This window comes from Takifugu flavidus, chromosome 3, assembly GCF_003711565.1.
Source record: "Takifugu flavidus isolate HTHZ2018 chromosome 3, ASM371156v2, whole genome shotgun sequence".
Taxonomy (NCBI): domain Eukaryota; kingdom Metazoa; phylum Chordata; class Actinopteri; order Tetraodontiformes; family Tetraodontidae; genus Takifugu; species Takifugu flavidus.
In genome coordinates, this window is record NC_079522.1 from 3,718,969 (window position 1) to 3,741,390 (window position 22,422).

General features: G+C 41.4%; 3 protein-coding genes across 4 annotated transcripts; all 3 read left to right on the top strand.

Moving 5' to 3' along the window:
- The first annotated feature begins 7,949 nt into the window (after positions 1-7,949).
- Positions 7,950-9,417, top strand: LOC130522147 (uncharacterized). The gene is given in 6 exon segments (XM_057026201.1): positions 7,950-8,057; positions 8,196-8,377; positions 8,380-8,830; positions 8,898-9,014; positions 9,081-9,124; positions 9,206-9,417. Coding segments are annotated over 6 exon segments (1,017 nt in total). The 5' UTR covers positions 7,950-8,005; the 3' UTR covers positions 9,377-9,417.
- Positions 9,418-13,856: 4,439 nt separating this feature from the next.
- Positions 13,857-16,319, top strand: LOC130522154 (uncharacterized). Of its 2 annotated transcripts, XR_008949564.1 has the most exons (4): positions 13,857-14,072; positions 14,164-14,856; positions 14,980-15,230; positions 15,780-16,319. XR_008949564.1 is itself a non-coding variant. In XM_057026206.1 (3 exons), the coding sequence occupies exons 1-3, from the start codon at positions 14,018-14,020 to the stop codon at positions 15,141-15,143; spliced, it is 912 nt and encodes a 303-aa protein (XP_056882186.1). In that variant the 5' UTR covers positions 13,857-14,017; the 3' UTR covers positions 15,144-16,319. The 2 variants fall into 2 exon arrangements, 1 of the variants encoding a protein (XP_056882186.1); XM_057026206.1 differs by having other exon boundaries at positions 14,980-16,319.
- A 3,343-nt stretch (positions 16,320-19,662) lies between these two features.
- On the top strand, positions 19,663-22,048 carry LOC130522149 (uncharacterized). Its single transcript, XM_057026202.1, has 5 exons — positions 19,663-20,050; positions 20,159-20,836; positions 21,347-21,472; positions 21,557-21,600; positions 21,716-22,048. Exons 1-5 carry the CDS (start codon positions 20,002-20,004, stop codon positions 21,827-21,829), a joined length of 1,011 nt encoding a protein of 336 aa, XP_056882182.1. The 5' UTR covers positions 19,663-20,001; the 3' UTR covers positions 21,830-22,048.
- The last annotated feature ends 374 nt before the right edge of the window (positions 22,049-22,422 follow it).

The following is a 22,422-nucleotide window of genomic DNA, read 5'->3' on the forward strand; positions in this document are numbered from 1 at the left end:
CTCATACCGGTTTCTACATTTTCAGTTGTATCATTTATCAGTCTCGATGAAACAAAGTTTTCCTAATAAAGTTGTTTTTTCTGGCCATGTCGACAAATGATAGATTACCTCCATATATTTATATTCATTTTATGAAGACAAAGCTTGTATCGTGCTGTTGCAGTCCTTAATTTGTGAAGTCAAAAGCTGCAACAATGGTTTTCACAAGCATTCATATCCATCGGACTATTAAGTTGACCAAAACACCCACTGGATGAGACAAATGCTCCATTATGTGATCATGACCATGTAAACAGCAGCAGGCTATGTCTTGGATACATAGAAATGCTAAGGCAGGGGCAGTATTATCCAAAGGGTTGGCGTACTCCTGCTGTGTCCACCGTGGTCTCTCCTTCCGGAACAATTTTTCCCAGGAACGATTTTTGCTTATTTGGGATCCAATTTGTTGATTTAATTAAAAATTACTACCTGCTCAAGATTCCCAATACAACTGAAACCTTGACATCTGTCTGCTGCTTTTTGAATCTGCAGACCTTGGTTAGCTTCCTAATTGGTGCATCAGCATTCAGCATGATGAAAAGCAGTCACAGCTGCCATTGTTAAGATATAATCAATTAAAATTTTATTTTGCAACAAAAGACCTTCAACAGTTTTATTAGAATGTGAAAAAACTGGCCAAGGGATTTTTGTCCATCCCTCTATCAGTCTTCGACTTCTTTATCCCTTTTAGGGGACAGGTGGCTGCTTATCCCACTTCTAAGTCACAAAGACAAACAACTGTTCATGCCCTCATTCACTTCTAATGTCAATGCACATGGACACGGGGAGAACAGGCAAACTCTGCACAAAAAACCCGACTGCAGGAACCTTCTTGCTTTGTGGCAGCCATTTTAGCCCCTACATAACCGTGCCACCCCTGTGTCAGTTCACCTCATGTGTGTCTCCCCTTGTGTTGTGCCACTTTCATCATGTTGTGATTACTGATCACAAAGTGCCATAATCATAAAGCATAATCTTTACAAATATTATGGTTATTGTCGCAAGGACGAACGGCGGTGGAGGAGACAGAGGGAGATGGGAGATTCTTTCCTCCAAAAAGTATTTTAATTTACCAAAAATAAAGTAGCGTCAGAAGATGCCAGGCTAAATCCATACAATACATACAGACCCTGCACACTCTTACACCCCACCACTTTAACTTTTTTCCAACAATTTTCTCTTTCCTCCAAAACAATGACCAACAACTCAATAACCAACAAGAAGCCCTGTCTTGGCCTACTACAGGGCTTTTATACCTGTAGCCCCTCCCACAGGTGAAACCAATTATCAAAATTATTACGCTCACTAATACATTTACAAACTCAAAATTACAACCGAAAAGAAAATACAAAAAATGCGTAAAACTTCCAAAACAAATTTCCACCACCAACAACCACCCAGTGCACAATAAAATACATGTTCAATTTACCCCAATAAAACACCCCCGCTAAAACAGATTGTGCCGTAGCACCCCGCGAAACCCCTCCATATATACAATCATGGACCAGTCCTTCGGTTTCCCCAAACGAGGAAGTATGTCCTGCTGGTGAGCTATGGTAAAAAGTGGTGTGTATGAAATGCTTAAACCAAGTAACCCTAGACGGAACAGAATGGAAATGAAATGTTTGTGTGTGCGTATGAAGTGTGTGCGTAAGTGGCACGGCTCACTCCGTGACATTTCCCCCCCCCTTCTGAAAATGCCCCCTGTGGCATCCTAGAGAGGAAGTCAGCAGTACAGTTCATCTTCCCTGCTCTGTACAACACATCAAATCAAATGGCTGTATAGCCAAGAACCACCTTGTGATCCTAGCATTCGTGTCCCGCATACACCCCAGCCAGGACAAAGCTTTGTGGTCCGTCTCGAGCACAAATTTACGCCCCAACAAATAATATTTGAAGGAGTCCAGTGCCCATTTTATTGCGAGACACTCTTTTTCGACCGTTGAGTAGTTCTGCTCTCTGGGTAGCAGCTTCCGACTAATATAAGCCACTGGTTGCAACTGTCCTTCATCCCCCTGCAAGAGGACCGCACCCAGGCCTCTCTCTGAAGCATCGGTCTGCACCGTAAATGTCCTCTCAAAGCCTGGACTGAGGAGCACTGGCTCTTGACATAAAGAGTCCTTTAAGTCCTGGAACGCGCTCTCGCACTCCTCCGTCCACTCCACCTTGTTGGGTTGGCTCTTGCGGGTCAGCTCTGTCAGTACAGATGCCTTCGCTGAAAAGTTTGGTATAAAGCGCCTGTACCAACCCACAAGACCCAGGAACGACCGCACCTGCTTCTTGGTGTTGGCCGCTTTGCAGCCATGATGGCTTCCACCTTCCCCACCTGAGGGCGGATCACACCCCCCCAGCACATAGCCCAGGTAGGACGTCTCCTCCCTGGCCAAGGCACACTTGTTTGGGTGGATGGTAAGGCCCGCCTCCTTAACCAAGGAGAGGACCTGCTGCAGATGACCGAGATGCTCCTCCCAGGTGGCGCTGTAGATGACAATGTCATCCAGGTAGGCAGCGGCAAAGCTCTCCGTCCCCCTGAGAACTCTGTCCATCAATCGCTGAAAACTCGCCGGTGCCCCATGAAAGCCAAAGGGTAAAACTGTGAATTGGAAGTGTCCAAATGGTGTTCTGAAGGCAGTGAGCTCCTTGCTGCTCTCTGCCAGCGGTACCTGCCAATAACCCTTGCACAGGTCCAATGTGCTTAGGTATTTGGCCTTGCCCAGTCGTTCAATCAGGTCGTCGACCCTTGGCATGGGGTAGGGGTCGAACTTTGCCTGCATGTTGACCTTGCGAAAGTCCAAACAAAATCTCAGGCTGCCATCCTTCTTGGGAACCAGGATAACTGGGCTACTATACTCGCTGAAGGATGGCTCGATGACCCTTAGCTGAAGCATCATGTCCAGCTCCTCCTTCAGGACCGGCGGTAGTCGCTCTGGCACCCTGTAGCATGGCTGCCGCACAGGTTTGTCGTCCTTGAGCACCACATGGTGCTCCCACCAGCTCTGTTCGCCCAGGCCGCTGAGTGAAGAGACCCTCTGGCAGGATGTAGTGGAGGTCACGCTGGCGCTCCTCTGACAGATGACTGACATCCATCTGGCACTCCTCCTGCCGGCCTGGCAGGTACTGTTCGCTGCACTCCTCTTCCTCCTGGACCGCTCGATCATCAGCGCTGACGCCCCCTGCTGTGGTTCCGACTGCACCTCTGGCTCCACCCGCTCATTCCATCACTTCAACATGTTGACATGGAAGACTTGCCGTTTCTTTCGACGGTCTGGCATGTCGATCTCGTACGTCACAGCTCCCATTTTGCGTGTCACAGTGTAGGGCCCCTGCCATTTCGCCAACAGCTTGTTGTCATAGCTGGGCAACAGTAGCAGGACCCGGTCACCAGGCTGGAAACGGCGTGTGCGAGCAGACCGGTCATACCATGACTTCTGTCGGTGTTGAGCCTGGCGAAGGTTGTCTTGAGCCATTGCAGTCACTGCGGTCAGCCTCTCCCTCATCTTCAGGATGTAGGAGATGATGTCCATCTGCCGCGGCGTCTCTCCTTCCCAGGTCTCCCTCAGCACGTCCAGTGGGCCCCGCACCTGATGTCCATACAGCAGCTCGAAAGGGGAGAACCCAGTTGATTCTTGGGGAACCTCCCTGTACGCGAACAACAGGTATGGTAGCCACTGGTCCCACTCCTTTCCACTGTCATCCACAAACCGTCTGAGCATGTTCAACAGAGTTTGGTTGAACCGCTCTACCAGTCCATCAGTCTGTGGGTGGTAGGGAGTGGTTCTGATGCGCTTTATCCCTAACAAGTCATACACTTGTTGGAGTGTTTTGCTCATGAAGTTGGGACCTTGATCTGTTAAAACCTCACGGGGAATCCCTACTCTGGAGAACAACTGTAGCAGGCAAGAGGCAACCTGCTTGGCAGTGACAACCTTTAGGGGGAAGGCTTCTGGATACCTGGTGGCGTAGTCACAACAACCAAAATGAAGCGGTTCCCTGACCTACTCCTCTCCAGGGGACCAACAACATCTACCCCTATCCGTTCAAACGGGGTGTCAACAACAGGAAGTGGCACTAATGGGGCACGCGCCAAACCTTTGGCTCCTGCCAATTGACATTGTGGACATGACCTGCAGTATTCCTTGATTTGTACAAACATTCCTGGCCAGTAAAAACGTCTGCCGATGCGCTGTAGAGTCTTCATGTGAGCTAGGTGCCCTGCCCAAGGGATTGTGTGGCCTAGCTCTAACACTTGTGTCCTATATTTCTCTGGCACAACAAGCCGTAAGCCATCCTCGCTCTGCCTGTACAAGATGTTATTTTGCAGGATGAAAACTTCCTTTCCAAGAGCGGGGGAAAAAACCACACCATCCTCTACCTTCTTAAACAGTGGGGCTAGCGTCAGATCTGCACGTTGTATATCTGCAATATCACCAGAAAAACGTACATCTGCATCAGACAAGCTAGGGGGATCAACATCTGTCACACTCTGCAAGTCTGAATGCTCTATAATCTCCTCCACTGTCTGTCTACGCTTAGCACATCTTTCTTCTCTGGTGCATGCTGGCTCAACTGGAACATCCTCACCATGAAAAGGAAAATCTGCCATGTCAATAGGTTTTGCTTTTGCCATCGCTCTAGTCACTACACAGGCCAAGGCAGTCCTACCTACCAGGTCTGACAAAACAGGGAGATCTTGGCCCAACAACACTGGGTACGGCAGCTTGGGAACCAGCCCCACACTAAGCAGATACGTCTGACCACAAACCTTGACATATGCATCTGCTGTACTATGTTCAGTCTGATCACCATGAACACAACAAATGGTCAATTTGTCATTCTCATTTATACACTCAAGGGGGACCAAATCTGCTTGAACCAAAGTTTGGGTGCATCCCATGTCAACTAAGGCCTTTGTGGGTTTACCATTTAGCTCCACTGTAATAACAGGATCCCTGCTAAGCTGATTCTTAAGGGGTGGGCTAGGGTTGGGTACATAACACATGACACCACATGTCGCAAGGACGAACGGCGGTGGAGGAGACAGAGGGAGATGGGAGATTCTTTCCTCCAAAAATGTATTTTAATTTACCAAAATTAAAGTAGCGTCAGAAGATGCCAGGCTAAATCCATACAATACTACAGACCCTGCACACTCTTACACCCCACCACTTTAACTTTTTTCCAACAATTTTCTTTTCCTCCAAAACAATGACCAACCAACTCAATAACCAACAAGAAGCCCTGTCTTGGGCCTACTACAGGGCTTTTATACCTGTAGCCCCTCCCACAGGTGAAACCATTATCAAAATTATTACGCTCACTAATACATTTACAAACTCAAAATTACAACCAAAAAGAAAATACAAAAATGCGTAAAACTTCCAAAACAAATTTCCACCACCAACAACCACCCAGTGCACAATAAAATACATGTTCAATTTACCCCAATAAAACACCCCCGCTAAAATAGATTGTGCCGTAGTACCCCGCCCCGAAACCCCTCCATATATACAATCATGGACCAGTCCTTCGGTTTCCCCAAACGAGGAAGTATGTCCTGCTGGTGAGCTATGGTAAAAAGTGGTGTGTATGAAATGCTTAAACCAAGTAACCCTAGACGGAACAGAATGGAAATGAAATGTTTGTGTGTGCGTATGAAGTGTGTGCGTATGAAGTGTGTGCGTAAGTGGCACGGCTCACTCCGTGACAGTTATGGCATAATCATAATCTTTGAAAATATTATGATTATGGCACTTTTGAACTACCGTATTTTCACTGTAATAAAAGGCGCAGTCTCAGTTACGGGTACTATATCTGTTTTTAAAACATACATAAGGTGCACCGTATTATTAGGCGCATGCTAAAGCATACAGTAAAAAATGACAACGGAAGTAAAATGGTGAGTTTCGTCACATTTATTGAACAAAATATTCATTCTTCCGCCACAAAACCATCAAAGTTTTCATCTTCTGTATCTGAATTAAACAGCTGCACTATTTCAATGTCCAACATCCCAAATTCCTCTTCTTCATCATTTGAATCAGACTCACCAACCGGTTCCGCTTCAGCATTGATTTTGTGAAAGCTCTTCCAATACATGAAGACGGTATCATAGCCCATGTGTCTCCAATCCACCCGCATATGGTGGCATAACTTGCCTCGCCGCTGCCTCATAGTCTTTGTGAAGGAGTGTTCGCCTACCGTCATCCAGCGCTCTGTCCGTTTCCGTGGCAGCCGAGAACAACGGTGAACGACCAACTGTTTCACTCGGTTTTCCAGCTCGGGCCACCTTGCTTTGTTCCCACAGGACATTAAAATGTCTTGCAGCTGCTCGATTGCCATTCTCAGCCGCATATTCGATGGCCTACAAATTGCTGCTTTATGTTGTGCCCATTTGATGAAACCCCTTCCACTTCCTTCCAATAAAGCTTCCATGGTCCTTGATGGGCTTGTAATCATCTTTAGTATTTTCACCTTTTTGACATCACTTTTATATCCAATGGCTATCAGCTAAAAATCCTCATATTGAACCTCATTTTGGATCACCCATCTAACGTCCTATGTTTGTTCACCAGGATGAATGGCAGGTAGGCCCATAGCAAATTGCAGAAGTAAACTTCAATAATGAAAAATCACCAGGCAGGCAGCAGACAGTGGCCAGGGCTGGGACAGATGTTAAGTTATGCAAATGGATGTGTGCTGTGCCAGATGCCGGATTGGTCATCCGAAGATCAAGTATCTGCCAATTGGTGGTTTGTCCAGGAGGGACTAAATTTAAAGCAGAAGATTGCTGCCACCTGCAAGCTCCTCAACTTCCTCAATAATCCAGTGGGCCTCTGATGTGTTTTGAATCATTGTGATGTGTAAAAGTGCACGGCCACATTTTTTATATTGTTTTCTCCTGTTTTTGAAGTTAGGTAGATTAAGGAATGTATTTTGGTTATTGCCTGTTAGGGAACATTTTCGTTGTTTCTTTTCAATTAGACTGATTCTGATTGTTATTTTGGCTAAAAGTCACTCTGAGGATATTTGTGCTGATAAAACCTTTTGAATTTTGATTTTTGGAATGATCCTTGGTATAAATGATCACCCATGTTAACTTTTGATTAACTTTGTGTCATTGGTCACTTAGACCTTGAGGAAGCTGGGGGTTTGTGTTAGGCTCAGAGCTCCTAGACTGGTTGTAACATGGAACAGGCAGGGTCAGTAAAAGGAAATGAGTCCAGGAATGAGTGCTGGAAAGTCAGGCATGAGGCTGTGGAGAGAGTGACGGGAGTGGCAGCATTGTCCTGCTTATGGCAGAACAGATGGTGACAGGACTCAGTTATTGCTTTGCTTGCAGGATTTATTATTTCTTTTTTAGAACAAAGATACTTTCACTGCTGAAGGGTTTTTAAATATGGCTTTTAGTTTTCTGAATCACAATGCTCTCGTGACTTGACAGTGACTTTAATTACCCAGCTAATCATATCATAACAAACTTGCATTAATATATTCTGATGTACACATGATTTTTACTCTCTTTGCATTGTTCTACTACTGACAAGCCTGGGAAATATATGAAGTTGAGAAGTAAAAGGATCATTAGAATTATGTTTTGTGAGTTTATGATCTGTGATTTTTGCTAATTATTGCCTGTGAAATGGCTCCTGACCATCCAGTCCTGATACAGATGCATTATGTTTTCCCAAACTGTTACTAAAAATTGACTGTTTAAGTTGCAAGGATCAATGCAAACCCAGATGTGTCATTCTTGGATTCAAACAGAAAGCCCTCGTATGTTTTTTCATGTACTTTTCCACGAGTGCGTCTAAAAAAATCAACACGTCACAAGGTCTCAGAGAAACTCATACCCTTGTTTCCTTAATAAGACATACAAAGAAACCGGTCGGCCAATCACAGCCAGTCAGTAAACTCAGGCTTGAGTGGAGGAAAGGACAAAATTAGTTTCATTCAGCACAGCAACACAATGGTATTTACGTTTGTTTTCTATCTGGTATGTGTGATTGCTGGGAAGATGGGTGAGTGATTTATTATTCTTGTATTATCTATCTAATATGGTGACTCTTAGCACTGGAGCGCTCATTTATATTTTTAATATGGAAAGAAACAAACAACCCTCAAAATAATTCATAGCTTTGTTTGTTCTGTTTTTTCAGGTGAGATGACTGTTCTGATGGCTGATAAAGACAAAAACTTTACAGCAGCTATTGGTGACAGTGTAACTTTGGGATGTTTCATCAGATCTGATTTTGTAGCAAAGTATTATTGGTATAAAGAAATAATGGGAGACTTTCCAAGGCTTGTGTCGAGCTTCTATACCTTTGATGAAAGTGCAGTTTTATGATGAATTTGTAAAACAATTCACGTTTTGCACTGAATGCAAAGAAAGAAGAAAATCACTTGATGATTGCCAATTTACAGCACTCTGATACAGGAACGTACTACTGCGCTAGTAGCTTTTCAGAAAAACTTGAATTCAAAGATGGAATTACAATCATCATAAAGGGTTCAGGTTTGAACATCCCAGTCTTTATGCAGAGACCAGAATATCACTTGAATCAGTCAGAAGGTGCTGTTAGGTTCAACTGCACTGCACATGGCAGAGCCATTGACCAAGAACATGGTGTTTACCAGCTGAGAACATCTGGAAAATCTGATCCAGGAGCTCTTTACACATGGAAAAACAACACTTGTTTCTACAGTTTGCCAGCAAACAACCTGGCTGTTGATTGTGCTGTTGTAACATGTGGACACTTTCTAAAGCTACCCCAAAAGCCACCCGGAGCGGAGGGTGAGTCGGTTTCATCTAAGAAATTAAATATGAGACAATGCATCATCTAATCTCTCTGAATCTGCAGATGGTTATCTTAATCTGTATATTCTGAGTGGAGCGTTGGCGTTCACCACCATTCTGGCCAGTTTCATGGCTGTCTTACTGTGCAATATCTACAAGAGCCAAAGCGGCCGCAGTGGAGGTAAAAGTTTTGTGAACTTAAAGTAAGTAAAACACAATGACACAATGTCGGTTTGTTTTGTTTCAGGAAGTACCTTGAGATATTCAGATGATCCTACCACAAATGAAGAGGTACTTGTTATCTATATTAATAAAAACATCCTGATTGCTGTGCATCATATAGGTATTTCCTATTTTCTGTTTCAACAAAAGGGCCACACAAATGAGGATGTTCTCCACTATGCTGCCTTACGGACGAGTATGACCGACAGACCAAAGAGACAGATGGGAGCCATTAACGAAGAACTTTGTTTCTTAATACTGTTCATATTCTTAATCTGTTCCATGTGTATAAAATACAGTAACTTTTTAAGTAATATGTAATGCTTGATCAACCTATACAAACCTGTCGAGAATGTATTTTTTCTTAAATAAAGGAGAATATCTATCAAAAAAACATGCCAACATAAAGTGATTTCAACTGCCAAGTTTGCATGAATAATATTTTTGCTGTTTAATGTACTTTGGTATACATCACCTGGGCCTGAGTCTCAGCAGCAAACCCGCAAATGTGAGACTCACAAGATAAGATTTCTGAAGAACCTCAGAGCTCTTATCTAAAACACTCGTGAGTGGAAACACATTGTAAGAGCAATTTTAATTTATCGAAACCTCTGAAATATCACTTTTATTTTGGAGACCATGCTACTCTGACTTTTTTTCAGATGATGGGTTTAGGGTTTATCATCTTCTCAACATTACTTGAAATATAACCGAGATGTTCATACAATTAAGATCTGATTCTGCATTCAGGCCTTTAGCTTTAAATGAATGAATCCTGAACAGTCATCATCTCAACAGACATCATCCCACCTGTGTGTGGTACAAATCTGGTAGTCCCATGAAAATGATGTCAGCCATATCTATTACTTAATCGTACACAAATGCAATTGTTAGTGTCTTTGGATATCCTTGTAATATTTGGTCTGTGCAGATTTTTTTTTTTTCAAACTTGGAAAAGGAACCTTTAAACATTCTAAAAGGTTCCCGATTAGTGGTTGAGGTGCATGTGGTGTCACATCACAACACATTTGGTGACTTTGTGCAGAGCGATGTGAAAAGCAATTATAGAAAGTGGAGGTAAAAGTGTGCACTATTGTAGTTCCCACTTTAAGAAACACAACACACAAAAATGGACGATTAACACTCGAGAAGAAAAAAAAATCTAATTAGTTTTAGCTCTTACAAGAGAAACTGTGAAAATTGAAGCCAGACATTATCACATACAGTTCTGCCGATGTTATATTTTACTGCTGCAAACCAAAATGGAAGAAGTTTAGCATAGTTTCTACTTTATGTGGTTTCTTTGTGTTTGTGGTTTCTGTGAAGATTTTTGAACACATAAAAAGTCGTTTATCGTCTTTGTATCATTGTATTAAACAGATGCTCAAAAGTAAATAACATGAAGATCAGTTGCTGTTATGGCCACAAATGAGACTGGAGGGATAAAGCAGGGTTTACGAGGTAAATATAGTCTTGCAAAGCTCTCTTCCTCTCTCTCTTCCTCTCTCTCTCCCTCTCTCTCTCTGTCACACTCTCTTGCACTTGACCTCTCATGCCTCTGTCTTAGACCATAACTCTGTTTTCGTCTATCCAACATACAGCCTACTCAAGTATGTGAGGACTATGCATTTAGGCTAAAGCAGCCACCGCTAGGAAACTGTTGCCCCACCAGGTATTGCAGTATAATTCCCAACCAGATGTTGGGTCCATGCACAGAGCTCGCTCATCTCAACGCCGTTACGATCCAAGTCTTTTATGTCAAATATTCAGTTTCTGACCAGTTCATCATATGACCACTTACACACCTGATATGTTGCCCTGGTGATGTGAATGCACTACGGGAGCACTGTTTTACCCACAGATATAATGTAATTTGTGTTGTTCTTGGGGTCATTCTTGACAGACATTCAGTTTTGAGGAACACACACACACACACATATTTATATATATACTGTATATACACACATACATATACATATTTATATACACCCACACATACATCTATACACATACATATATACCTAATTAATGTTTTTGTTAAATCTCTTTTCTCTATTTCAAATGAAAAAAATAAAGATGAGTTGTTCCCCACCAACACCTGTGTTGATGTGTAAACATCCTGCAGCCAACTGAGTTGAAAGAAAATCATTTTCTCACTTTGTGTCTGAGCTCCTGCTCTGATCAAGCTCACTCGCATCAGGTTCATCATGGTGGTTTTATCGGCTCTTGTACAGGATGTCAAAACGGGTTTTGACCTAGATGGTCTTTGTTGGCTCTGACGTTTTCATGGCTTTTGTGTTTTACATGTCTCCCACAAAGGAAGAGGGCGGTGCAAGTGTTTGTAAGGTCACCTCATGAGTGTATTTAATTTTTGTACTTTTCTCAGTCTGTACAAAATAAATTAACTGGAAAAGTTCTTGTGTGTCATCGGTTTAGGGTAAGATGTCTCCTCAAATGTTTCTAATTCTGCCTGTAAGAAAATCCCATTTTTCCACAGTTACATGACATTTGAATCTCCACCATACAACTTGAGTACAACAAGCAATCGTTGCTGCTGATACCTGCTGCAGTCTCTGTCTATTTAACTAATTTGTGGCTGCAGTAGACAACTGTTCAAACAGCATTTCCTTTGTAATGCAGGTCTTTGTTGCCACAGTTGCATGTCAGCCAACAAATCTGCATAACTGTTCTTTGAAAGGTAGCTAACTGCACACAAATATTGAGCAAGTGGGCAAAGAGTGAAAATAATTCTGCAAATAAAGCGTAGAAGTGTACAAAGAAGTTAACAGACTAGTTTAAGCTGATCTCCTTTTCCTTTGTGCGACTAACCTCCTGCTGTCAAGCTGCATGACTCAGGAAGTGTGATCTGAACACAGCTTTGACAATTCAAGCACATACAGACCACAATCACGGTGTGCTTCATTTGAACGCAGTAACCTCTCTGCTGGTGCTGCATCCAAAACGTAAACTGACAAATGTAACATATCGCTTCAAATGTGAATGCTGCGCATATTCTGATCTTTTTACTGAATTCCCAATTAATTCTCTAGCCCACATATCAAACATGTTCAGAGTGAGCACATGCTCAGGCTGCATCCTGAGCCCTCCTCTCATCAGTTTCTGCAGGTGCTGACACCACGGTAACTTATCGCTAGACTATTTTGAAAGAATCATATGACCTGGTAAATAAATTAATTATTATTAAACTAACCTTTTCTCCGGTTTTTTACTGTGTTATTAACAGAGCCATGATGGAGGTGACCTCTGTTATGCTGCTGTTGGGTTAAAAAAAAAATCCCATTAATGATGGAACTCAGTATCAATTATAAAACTAAGAGGAAATGTAAACTATATATCAAAGTTAAATCAAAGGAAATTAAGTTAATTTAACTTTTTGGATAAATTTTTTCCGAGGATGTGGAAATGGGTCTCTTTAACAAAAACAACTCAGTGTCCATAAAGACAATCTATAAATATTCTGCATGTTGAGCATGAATGTTACGTCTCACATTTACTTTTCACTGCTGCGGTGAAGGTGGCGCAAACCTCAGAGTTAAAGTTTCCATTAGTGGAAAAACAAGTCAGAAGTTGAATACAGGAAGGGCAGCCTGCTCGAGTCTTGCTTGAAAATTGACAGAAATAAAAAATGTTTTTCAGTTTAGATCCACATCAAATGTACTCAACTCTAATAAGAGGCAATGTGGTTGTGGTTAGGTGTCGCAAACCACCACAAAGACAGACACTTTATCAGATCTGTACAAGGAAGGTTCAGGAATTTTGGTCTTTGGGAGTGGAGTTCCCGTGTCACCTTTGTTTTTTTCTGGATAGACGACTTTGTCCCACAGTCCAAAGGTTTTATGAGATTAATTTTGATGGGACAAAATTGGGCCTATATGGTGTCCATAGTTTGGGATCGACGTCAGCAGCTTTGCTATCTAAAGCTAGTAAAGTATGAGATAGTAAAGTATGTCATCAAAGATGGTGATGCTGATATTTCACCTACGCCTGTTATATTTAAATTCAAAAGCAAAGGTTCTACTGTATCCTTTCAACGGAACAGAATGGCTATGATTTCATTTGTGTTAAACAGTTAGTGTGAAATGTTTCCCAATCAGGACAAACAATACTATACTTTACTATATATTTTAGCTGTTTCTTGTAAATGTACATATTGCATGACACAACCCCATCAGTGTGGCTACCAGTAAAAGATTAGCTCTCAGTCTAACGAGCTTTAACGTGTGCTTTGTCTGTGTGGCTGCTGACAGGAAGTCTACGCAGAGTTTCTGTTCAAAGCTGACCACAAAGAAGTAACAACCAAATATATTCCATTGTAGCGGCGTTCTCTTAAGAAAGGTTCTGTTGTGATCAGTCGAGTTAATTTCACAAGAGAAGAGGATCATGATCAACTACAACATAGCAGGATTCAACTGTTTCATCCAAATTTGTGCAGCAAGAGAGTGGTTTCATGCATGTTGGCTAATGTTGGCAAGATGAAATTTGGAGGATATATTATTATTGTAATGGTTCATGTGGAATTCATTGTTAAGAATATTCAGAGGATCCATCAACCAGCAATTAAAGCAATGGGGGCACAATTTTTTGTTGTAAGAGCAAAATCAACCCCTCTTTTAAACATTTTCCAGTTATGGTGAATAAAGGTGTGCTTATCTCTCTTGTGTTGCTAATTAAGTAGACCCCTCCCCCCCTTTTAAGCCAAATTCAAGAACTTTAACCCAGAAGCCAGGTGGTTTAAGAAATTGTTCTTAAGAAATTGCTTTTGACGTCATCTTCATCGTGTGGACTTGAGCTTGTTCGACAAGGTGCGAGCCACTCAGCACGTGTTCATGGTTTCCAAACAAGGGCAGTCAGTGTCACTTCTTGCTAGCCAATCAAATGAACTTTTTTCATGAATAGTGAATATATGGAGGATCTCAGCATTCATCTACACATTTTATCACGATGGAATCACTGAAGTTGGCCTTATATATCCCTTGTTTTTGCTTGTGGAGTTTCGGTAAGATTTATCTTCTTGCGAATGTATTAATACCCTCATGCTAAACATCTACACAGTTTTTTCTAACTTTGTTGGTTTCTTTTTCCTTCAGTCCTAACAGATAACACATCCTCATTTGTATATCCAGTGAATAGTTTAGTATTTGCTAATGTTGGGGAAAATGTGACACTGCAGTGTTCCTGTAAAGACAAGTCTGTAAGCAGGTTGCAATGGTACAAGCAAACGCAGGGAGAGAAACCAAAACTCATCTCTGTGTTTAAAGATCATGATAAAAATGTAGTACTCAGTAAGGAATTCCAGATTCCAGATCGATTTTCAGTGAACATTACAGAGGGTGTCTATCATTTGAAGATTGTAAATTTGAGGATTTCAGACTCAGGAACTTACTACTGCACAAGTAGCTCTATGTATGAATTTACATTTGAAAAGATCTATATCGTCCATGTAAAGAGCTCAGTTTTGAATATACCGGTAGAGGTCCATCAGTCACCATCAGGGTCTTTCCAGTCTGGAGGTTCTGTGACTCTGAACTGCAGAGTACATACTGGGATCTGTGATAAGGAACACACAGTTTACTGGTTCTGGAACTCAGGAGACTCTGCACCAGAGCTCATTTACACCCATGGAGGCAAGAAAGAACAGTGTGAGAGGAGAACCAACACCTGTTTCTACAATTTGTCAATGAAGAACCAAAATATTTCCGATGCTGGGATCTACTATTGTGTTGTTGAATCATGTGGACGCATTCTCTTTGGAGATCCAACCAAGCTGGAAATTGGACAGAGTAAGAGAACAAGCTCAATTTTAAAAACATCACTACATAGAAAGAAACTTTTTTTTATATATTAAACCACCCTCAAGAAATGTTTTATACTGTTTTAAGTAATGTTTTTGTTGTGTTATGCAGACAAAAGCTGGTTTTCTGACCATCCCGTGTATTACTTGACTGGGGCTTTGGTATTCACCACCATGCTGTGTGTTTTACTGGCAATACCAATGTTAAAACAGTGCGGGAGGATCAGCTCCCATCGTACAGGTAAATATCCTTCAGTCAGTTATTTTACATTTTAATTGACAGGTCCTTTTTTGGACAGTAAAAATGTGTTTGATGTTTTTAAACAGACTCAAAATGATCCATCCTGTGATATGACTGAAAGGGTGAGTTTTCATATTCTGAACTGATATTTCACAGGGATGGTGCAAATATGGAATGTTGCACATATGGATAAGTTGCCAGTTCATTGCAGGGCCCTATGTGAGCATTTTTGGAATCGTTACCTTGTCCAAGGGTACCTCAGCAGTGGTCTGAAAGTGTTCTGGTCGTAATGGTATTATGTCTGCACCTAACAAGTAACCCTCCGTTTCTCAGTGCAATCCCCCAACACCTTCAATTCAATGATGATGTACAGTGATGTTTTATATGAACTCTTGAAGGATGAGTCTTCTGTGATTAATGATATAAAAAATATATATCCATCTTCTACCCTCGTTCTTTTAACAGGAATTCTGTGGACAAAATACATATATTTCAAAATATAGCCTAATTTTGAGGAAATTAATTATCCTTTGCACTGTGTTTGATGGTTTTCTGAATGATACTGATGTGATTTTGACAATATTATTACTCTATGTCGGTTTATAATTTGATCTTATCAGTTTTTGTGGTCTAAAGTACAGAGTGATTGTTTTTTTCTGTTTCCTCACCAGGTTCAAGAGGGAAATCTCCATTACGCCACTTTGAAGAAAAAAAAACTTAACAAATCAAGCAATGAAAATGAATGCGTTTACTCTTCTGTTGTTCTGTGATGCTTCAGCTGAAGTTGTTTTTTTGTTTTTTTTACTTTGTCACAATGATGCATACATGGTTTTTCACAAGTTGTTGAAAACAATATTTTTGCCCTCACATCTAGAATACAATGAGACAAAGAATATATTTTATTTGTTTTTACTCTCAAATAAGCTGTAAAACAAAAACACATTTTAAAATAAAACAAAATTAAACTCTACTACCTGCTCTGCCTTCACCATGGCCTGAAACCTTGACCTCTGTCTGCTGTTGTGTGCATCTACAGGCTGGTCTTGGTTGACTTCCTGTGTGGTGCATCAGCATTGGTAATTTCTCTGGTAGTTTGCCTGGCTTTCTCGGCGACCAATTTTACTTCAGTGTAAAACAGTAGAGTACAAACATGACAACAACCTGAATAATCCTGCTGCACTCAACTCTTATAATAAAAAACAATTTAAAAAGAAATTTTTGAAAATTGTTTGATTTACACACTCTAAACTGCATGGGTTTCCTGTATGAGTTACAGGAAAGTTGGTGCAAAATGTAAAATGTGCTAACGAACGTAACTGAAGAAGCTCAATCTCCGACCTCTTATCTTCATCGAGAGCATCACCTCCTTCTCTATAACCTGCTGATTCCACTCATAAAGCCAAATAATGGGCACACCTCTCTGGGTGAACAGTTACTCCAGGTTTGCTGACTGAATTACCAAAGACTTTGCACTTGCTCTATTGTCTGTATTTGAGTGGCTCCCATTCAAACTCTTCTTTGTCCTGCTTGAAGAACTCAGAGGGAAACAGATACTGTACCAATGTACCCAGAGATGTCCAGCTGCTCAGTATTTGATCCCTTCACCACTCCCTCCCCACTCACTCACACATGTACCCCCCAAACCATCGCTTCAAACACACTTTTGCCACCCCCATACCTTTAAATTAAGAATAACCTTTATTGTTCGCTTTGGAAGGACCCGTCAGGTAAATTGGACTTCCAGCAACTCAATGTATCAACAGGAGTCTGTTACAGATTTTAAATGAGTTCAGCCACAGCTCAGTCCTTTCCTGTAATTGGAGTGTGTTGTCCAGTGCAGTTTGCTGTTCAGCCACAACCTGATGTACCGGCGCAGTCTCGGTTATGGGTGCTATTTCTGTATTTAAAACATACATAAGGCGCACCGTATTATTAGGCGCATGCTGAAACATACAGTAAAAAATGACAACGGAAGTAAAACAGTGAGTTTCGATACATTTATTGAACAAAATATTCATTCTTCTGCCACAAAACCATCAAAGTTTTTATCTTCTGTATCTGAATTAAACAGCTGCACTATTTCAATGTCCAACATCCCAAATTCCTCTTCTTCATCATCTGAATCAGACTCACCAACCGGTTCCGCTTCAGCATTGATTTTGTGAAAGCTCTTCCAATACATGAAGACGGTATCATAGCCCATGTGTCTACAATCCACCCGCATATGGTGGCATAACTTGCCCACCGCTGCCTCATAGTCTTTGCAAAGGAGTGTTCGCCTACCGTCATCCAGCGCTCTGTCCGTTTCCGTGGCAGCCGAGAACCACGGTGAACGACGACTTCTCATGCCCCGTTGTGCATATCGCCACCGTGCTGGACCCTTTTTCTCCACTTTGTGGGTCAAAGGGATGTTAAAAGTCAGAGGGATCTCATCCATGTTGGTGATGTGGCTGGGCGCGGTTATCTTGTCGCGGCAGTAGATGAGGAAGATGGCCGCCCTCTCCTGGTTAGGGTTAGGGAAGATGGCCACCCTCTCCTGGTTAGGGTTAGGGAAGATGGCCACCCTCTCCTGGTTAGGGTTAGGGAAGATGGCCATCCTCTCCTGGTAATCCGCGGGCAGCCGCTGCGCAACAGTTGTCCTCGCGCGTATGGAGAGATGCCGCCTCCTCATAAAGCGAAAATATTAAGATTGCTCGATTGCCATTTTCATTAAATATTTTCATATTTAATGTCCTGCAGTTTAAAGTAAGCCTCATTCATACGCATCTTGCTTGACCGGCGCCATTTTAGGGGATCCTTACGCGTAGGTGTGCCGCTAATCGATTGGCGGAGCGTTTACCGTAGTGCACCCACCAAAGGCGAACTGCAGATTTTGGAACTCAGTCCACACACAAGGCGCACCATATTATAAGGCGCACCGTCGATTTTTGAGAAAATCTCAGTGTTTTAGGTGCGCCATATAGTCGTGAAAATACGGTACTTGTAGAACTCCACAGCCTCCACCTCAACTCTTTCTCTAAGAGCTGGTCATAGTTTTGCTCTAGACATCCCAAAGTCAGTGACTAGTTACTTTGTCTTTGAGGCGTTGAGGTGTGGATGGTTCATGTGGCTCCAGGCATTCCATGACCAGGCTCCTATACTCCGTCTGATTGTTGTTACTCCATCTCTTTGTTGCCCCTGATGCATCCCACAATGGCTGTGTCATTGACAAACTTCTAAATTTGGCACAGCTCAAAGTTGTAGTAAAAGTCTAATGTGTACAGGGTTAATAGTAGAGGGCCCAGCACTGTGCCCTGGGGTGCTCTTGTGCTGCTAATCACAGTGTCTTTCAGGCTGGTATACCGTGGCCTGTCGGTGAGATACGGTAGCTGGAGAACCAGGAATCCAGGTCCACTACTATCATGCTGAGTTTGTCCCGTGCTGCGGTGTGAGGTGAGTTTCACTGGTCAGAAGACATTCAGCTCCCTGGGAGGATTCTTCTTAAGAACTGGGATGATGCATGTCTTCCACAATGTCTTTACACATTAACATACATATACCTGCATCCCCCCCATGCACACAACCTCACAAAACAACAAACATTTGTATACTTGCACATACTCTCCACATACTTGAACAATCATTGTCTGTACCTTCCATTGCACCACATGATCAATTTGCCATTTAAATCTAATTGATCCAGTGGCCATATGTTTAGTCTGTTCCTAATAGACCCCCAGTTTACAACATTCAAAACAAGCAAAAGTTAGGCTTGATATTTAGCTGAAAATTAATTCAAACTGGCCACTCGGCCATGCTCAATTTATAATGTGTGTTCTGCTGTTGTAGTTTTATTTTATAGAGAAATATTTTAAAACTTGTAACAATACGAAAATGTTTTAGAATGTGTGAATCAGAATAACACTCAAAGGTTATAAGAAATTAATCAGAAACCCAAGGCCTTAACTTGCAAGACCACAGAAGTCTAACACTGAGAAATACTGTATCTTGTATCCATTGGCTACCTCATCAGTATAATCTATACAGCCACATCATCAGACTACGGCATAGGATGTTGCACAACATAAAACTATTTAAGGCACACCTCAAATATTGACATACAGGAATGTGAAGATATTGATTGATCTTTGTAAAAAATATGTTTCATAGATTAAAGACTTTTTTTATTCATTGAGTGACACCAGTCTGAGTTTGGGGTGATGTTAATTTCACATGAAGTCAACCATAACTATACTATTGCAAACAGGTACCTCTATGATACCATCACGTCAGGACCAATGTAATCCCTGTGGGTATACCATGCTGTTGATATAAGGTCACACACGAATCACATCGTAATTTAGTGTGAAAAAAGCTTGAAAGGTAAATGACATGTGGTTTTGAACAGGATGTAGAAGTGTCTGCAGAAGCAGGCATTTGAGATACAAAAAAAACAAAGGCACAGCATGGAGAAGGATGTATATATCAAGGCTTTCTACATTAATTTGAAGTAAAAACACAACAGCCCTCCTCCCATGACACAAGCAATTATAAACGCCTAAAGGAAAGTGGTCAAACAAGTGTTTCATGAAACTAATTACTGAGCATTTACTTGAACCACTGGATCTTTGTCTTGCCATGAACTAGTCCAGCGTGCACTTCCTGCCCAAATGTAGCAAGCCTATGCACCAGCACTCGCACCAATTAAGGGAGAAATGACAGAAAATAGATCGCTAAACGTATTAGTTCTCTCAAGCAAATCTTTCACCTTTATCAGCCAGATTACATGTGATCGTGTTTCCTGTATGTCACACCCTCAAGTCATCTCTGGCTGCCCAATCAGACACAAGCTCTGCATTTATCAGTGTACAAAGAACCAGTCTTCTCTTCACTCTGCCCAACACTTGGAGCAAGATGGCATCTGCAAAGTTTGTTTTCTGTCTGATGTGCTTAGAGAAAATTGGTGAGGTGAATATATGTATATATTATTAATTGCAAATTTCTTAAGTTCCAAAGTTCAAGAATTAATCTTCCTCCTTTTGTGCTTGCTGTTTGATTTTCTCTTAAACAGCTACAAGGGAATTTTCTCCATCTTTGGATTGGAAGACCAATTTTATCTTGGTCAAACCTGGACAGAACCTGACTTTGCCGTGTCTTCACAGAGATGATGTTTCTACCAAGATCTCTTTGTTTAAACAAATTCTGGGAGAGAGGCCGAGGCTGATCTGTACGTACTGGATATCAAGTAAACATTGGATATTTGTTAATGACTTCAAAACCAATCCACGTTTCCAAATACATCCTGCTAACAAAGGAGCTTATCTGACAATATCAGATTTGGAGTTATCAGACTCAGCCACCTATTACTGTGTAAATCAGTATTTAACAGTATTTGACTTTCTAGAAGGCTATAAAGTCATTGTAGAGGGTTCAGGGTTGACCATAGATCAGTCAGCATCACAGTCTATCCAAGCAGAAGGTTCCGTGATGCTGAATTGTACAGTACATACTGGGTGGACTTGTGATGGGGATCACACTGTTTACTGGTTCAGAAACTCTGGACCATCTCAACTGGGACTCATGTACAGCCATACAGGCAGGAATAAGCAGTGTGAGAGGAAAACCAACACCTGTTTCTACAGCTTCTCCATGAAGAACCTGAACACTTCTCAGACTGGGACCTACTATTGTGCTGTTGCAGCATGTGGACACATTCTGTTTGGAAATGGAACCAAGCTGGTGTTTGAGGGTGAGCGAGTTTGAAATCATTTTATTCAAAATATTTATACAGGCTGTTAAAGTGCTATACAGATTTGAGCAGATTGTTTTGCATACTTTGCAAAATTAGTTACGCTGTCATGTTTCAAAACGCTAAAGCCAACATCCATTGATTGACCTCATTGTTCCAAAAAAAAAAAAAACACCCAAAGTGTATCTTAATTCCCTCCATTCATTTGGTTTAAACACAAAGTGATTTATGGCAGTGCAGTGATTTATAGTTAATACTGTAATATAATTTATTTCCAGTTTGAATTCTATATAGACACCACGGCAGCACTTCAACAAACATTTGTGGCCAAAGGTCAACTTTAACAAATATTCTTGTTATTTAAGTATCAGTTCTGTTTATATAGTGTTACTTTATAAAATAATCATAACTGGCATGATGTAAAGGGAGATGACAAATTTTTGAAACGACTTGAATAATTATCTGAAACTGCTTTGTGGATATCACAATTTCTGATGCCTCTCGTTACAGATAAAGGAAACCATCTTGTTTTGGTGTATTTCCTGAGTGCGGCCTGGATATTTACCATCATCGTCGTTGTTTTCTTGTCCATTTCAGTATTTATGACAAAAGCAAGAAACAGTCATCACTCTCTGGGTAACTGATGTTATAGATTTTAAATATTCTTAAAAGTAAACTGTGAAGATAACTTAAAAATGTCCTCTTCTGTATTTCCAACAGACTCACAATCAAGGTTCCCAGCCTCATCCACAGCAAATGCAGAGGTGGAGACAATTTTGATTTTTTTTTAAGAGTATCTTTGTTTGCACACAGACACACACACACACACACACACACACACACACTCACACTAATTTAATGTTTTCCACCTGTTGCCAGGGCTATCAAGAGGAAGACAACCTCCATTATGCAGCTTTCAGGGTCAACCAGCCCAACAGATTAAGGAAGGAGAACAGACAGAATAAATGTGTGTACTCTGCTTTGAGGCAATAGATGTTTTCTTGTTCTTGTTGGCCATGTCAGCAAATGCTATCTGAATATTAGTTTCCTATGTATATTTTTTATGGAGGAAAGATTGTACCGTGTTGTTTGCAGTACTTAATTTGTACAGTAGAAAGTATCAGAGCCCAGACAGAGGTGGATCCGGTGACTCAATCGAGGCTAGGAGGTAAAGGACCAAAATTAAATTAAAAATGAATAATATACTACCTACATTGCTCTTTTTTCCCCTAAAAAAAACACTGTATATCAGGACATGTTCATTTTAATTTCACATCCACAGACCACTGATGGGTACAAGTGTAAAATAACCCCAAAAAAAATAGTTTTCAAAAGCAGCAATTACTGAAGATCAACCAAAAAGCCAACTGGATGAGACAAACACTCCATCATGTGTTAATGTTACGGTTGGGTTTTTACAGGACCTGAAAGCAGGCAAGAACGCAGTGATAAAAAGTCCAAAAACTAGTCTTTATTTAACAAAACAAATCAAATTGGCAGTCCTCCTGGACCGCAGGGAAGCAGTCGTTCAATCTTCCGGGGAGCACAGAGAGCTCCAGCGCAGAGCCAACATGGGAGTCAGGTTC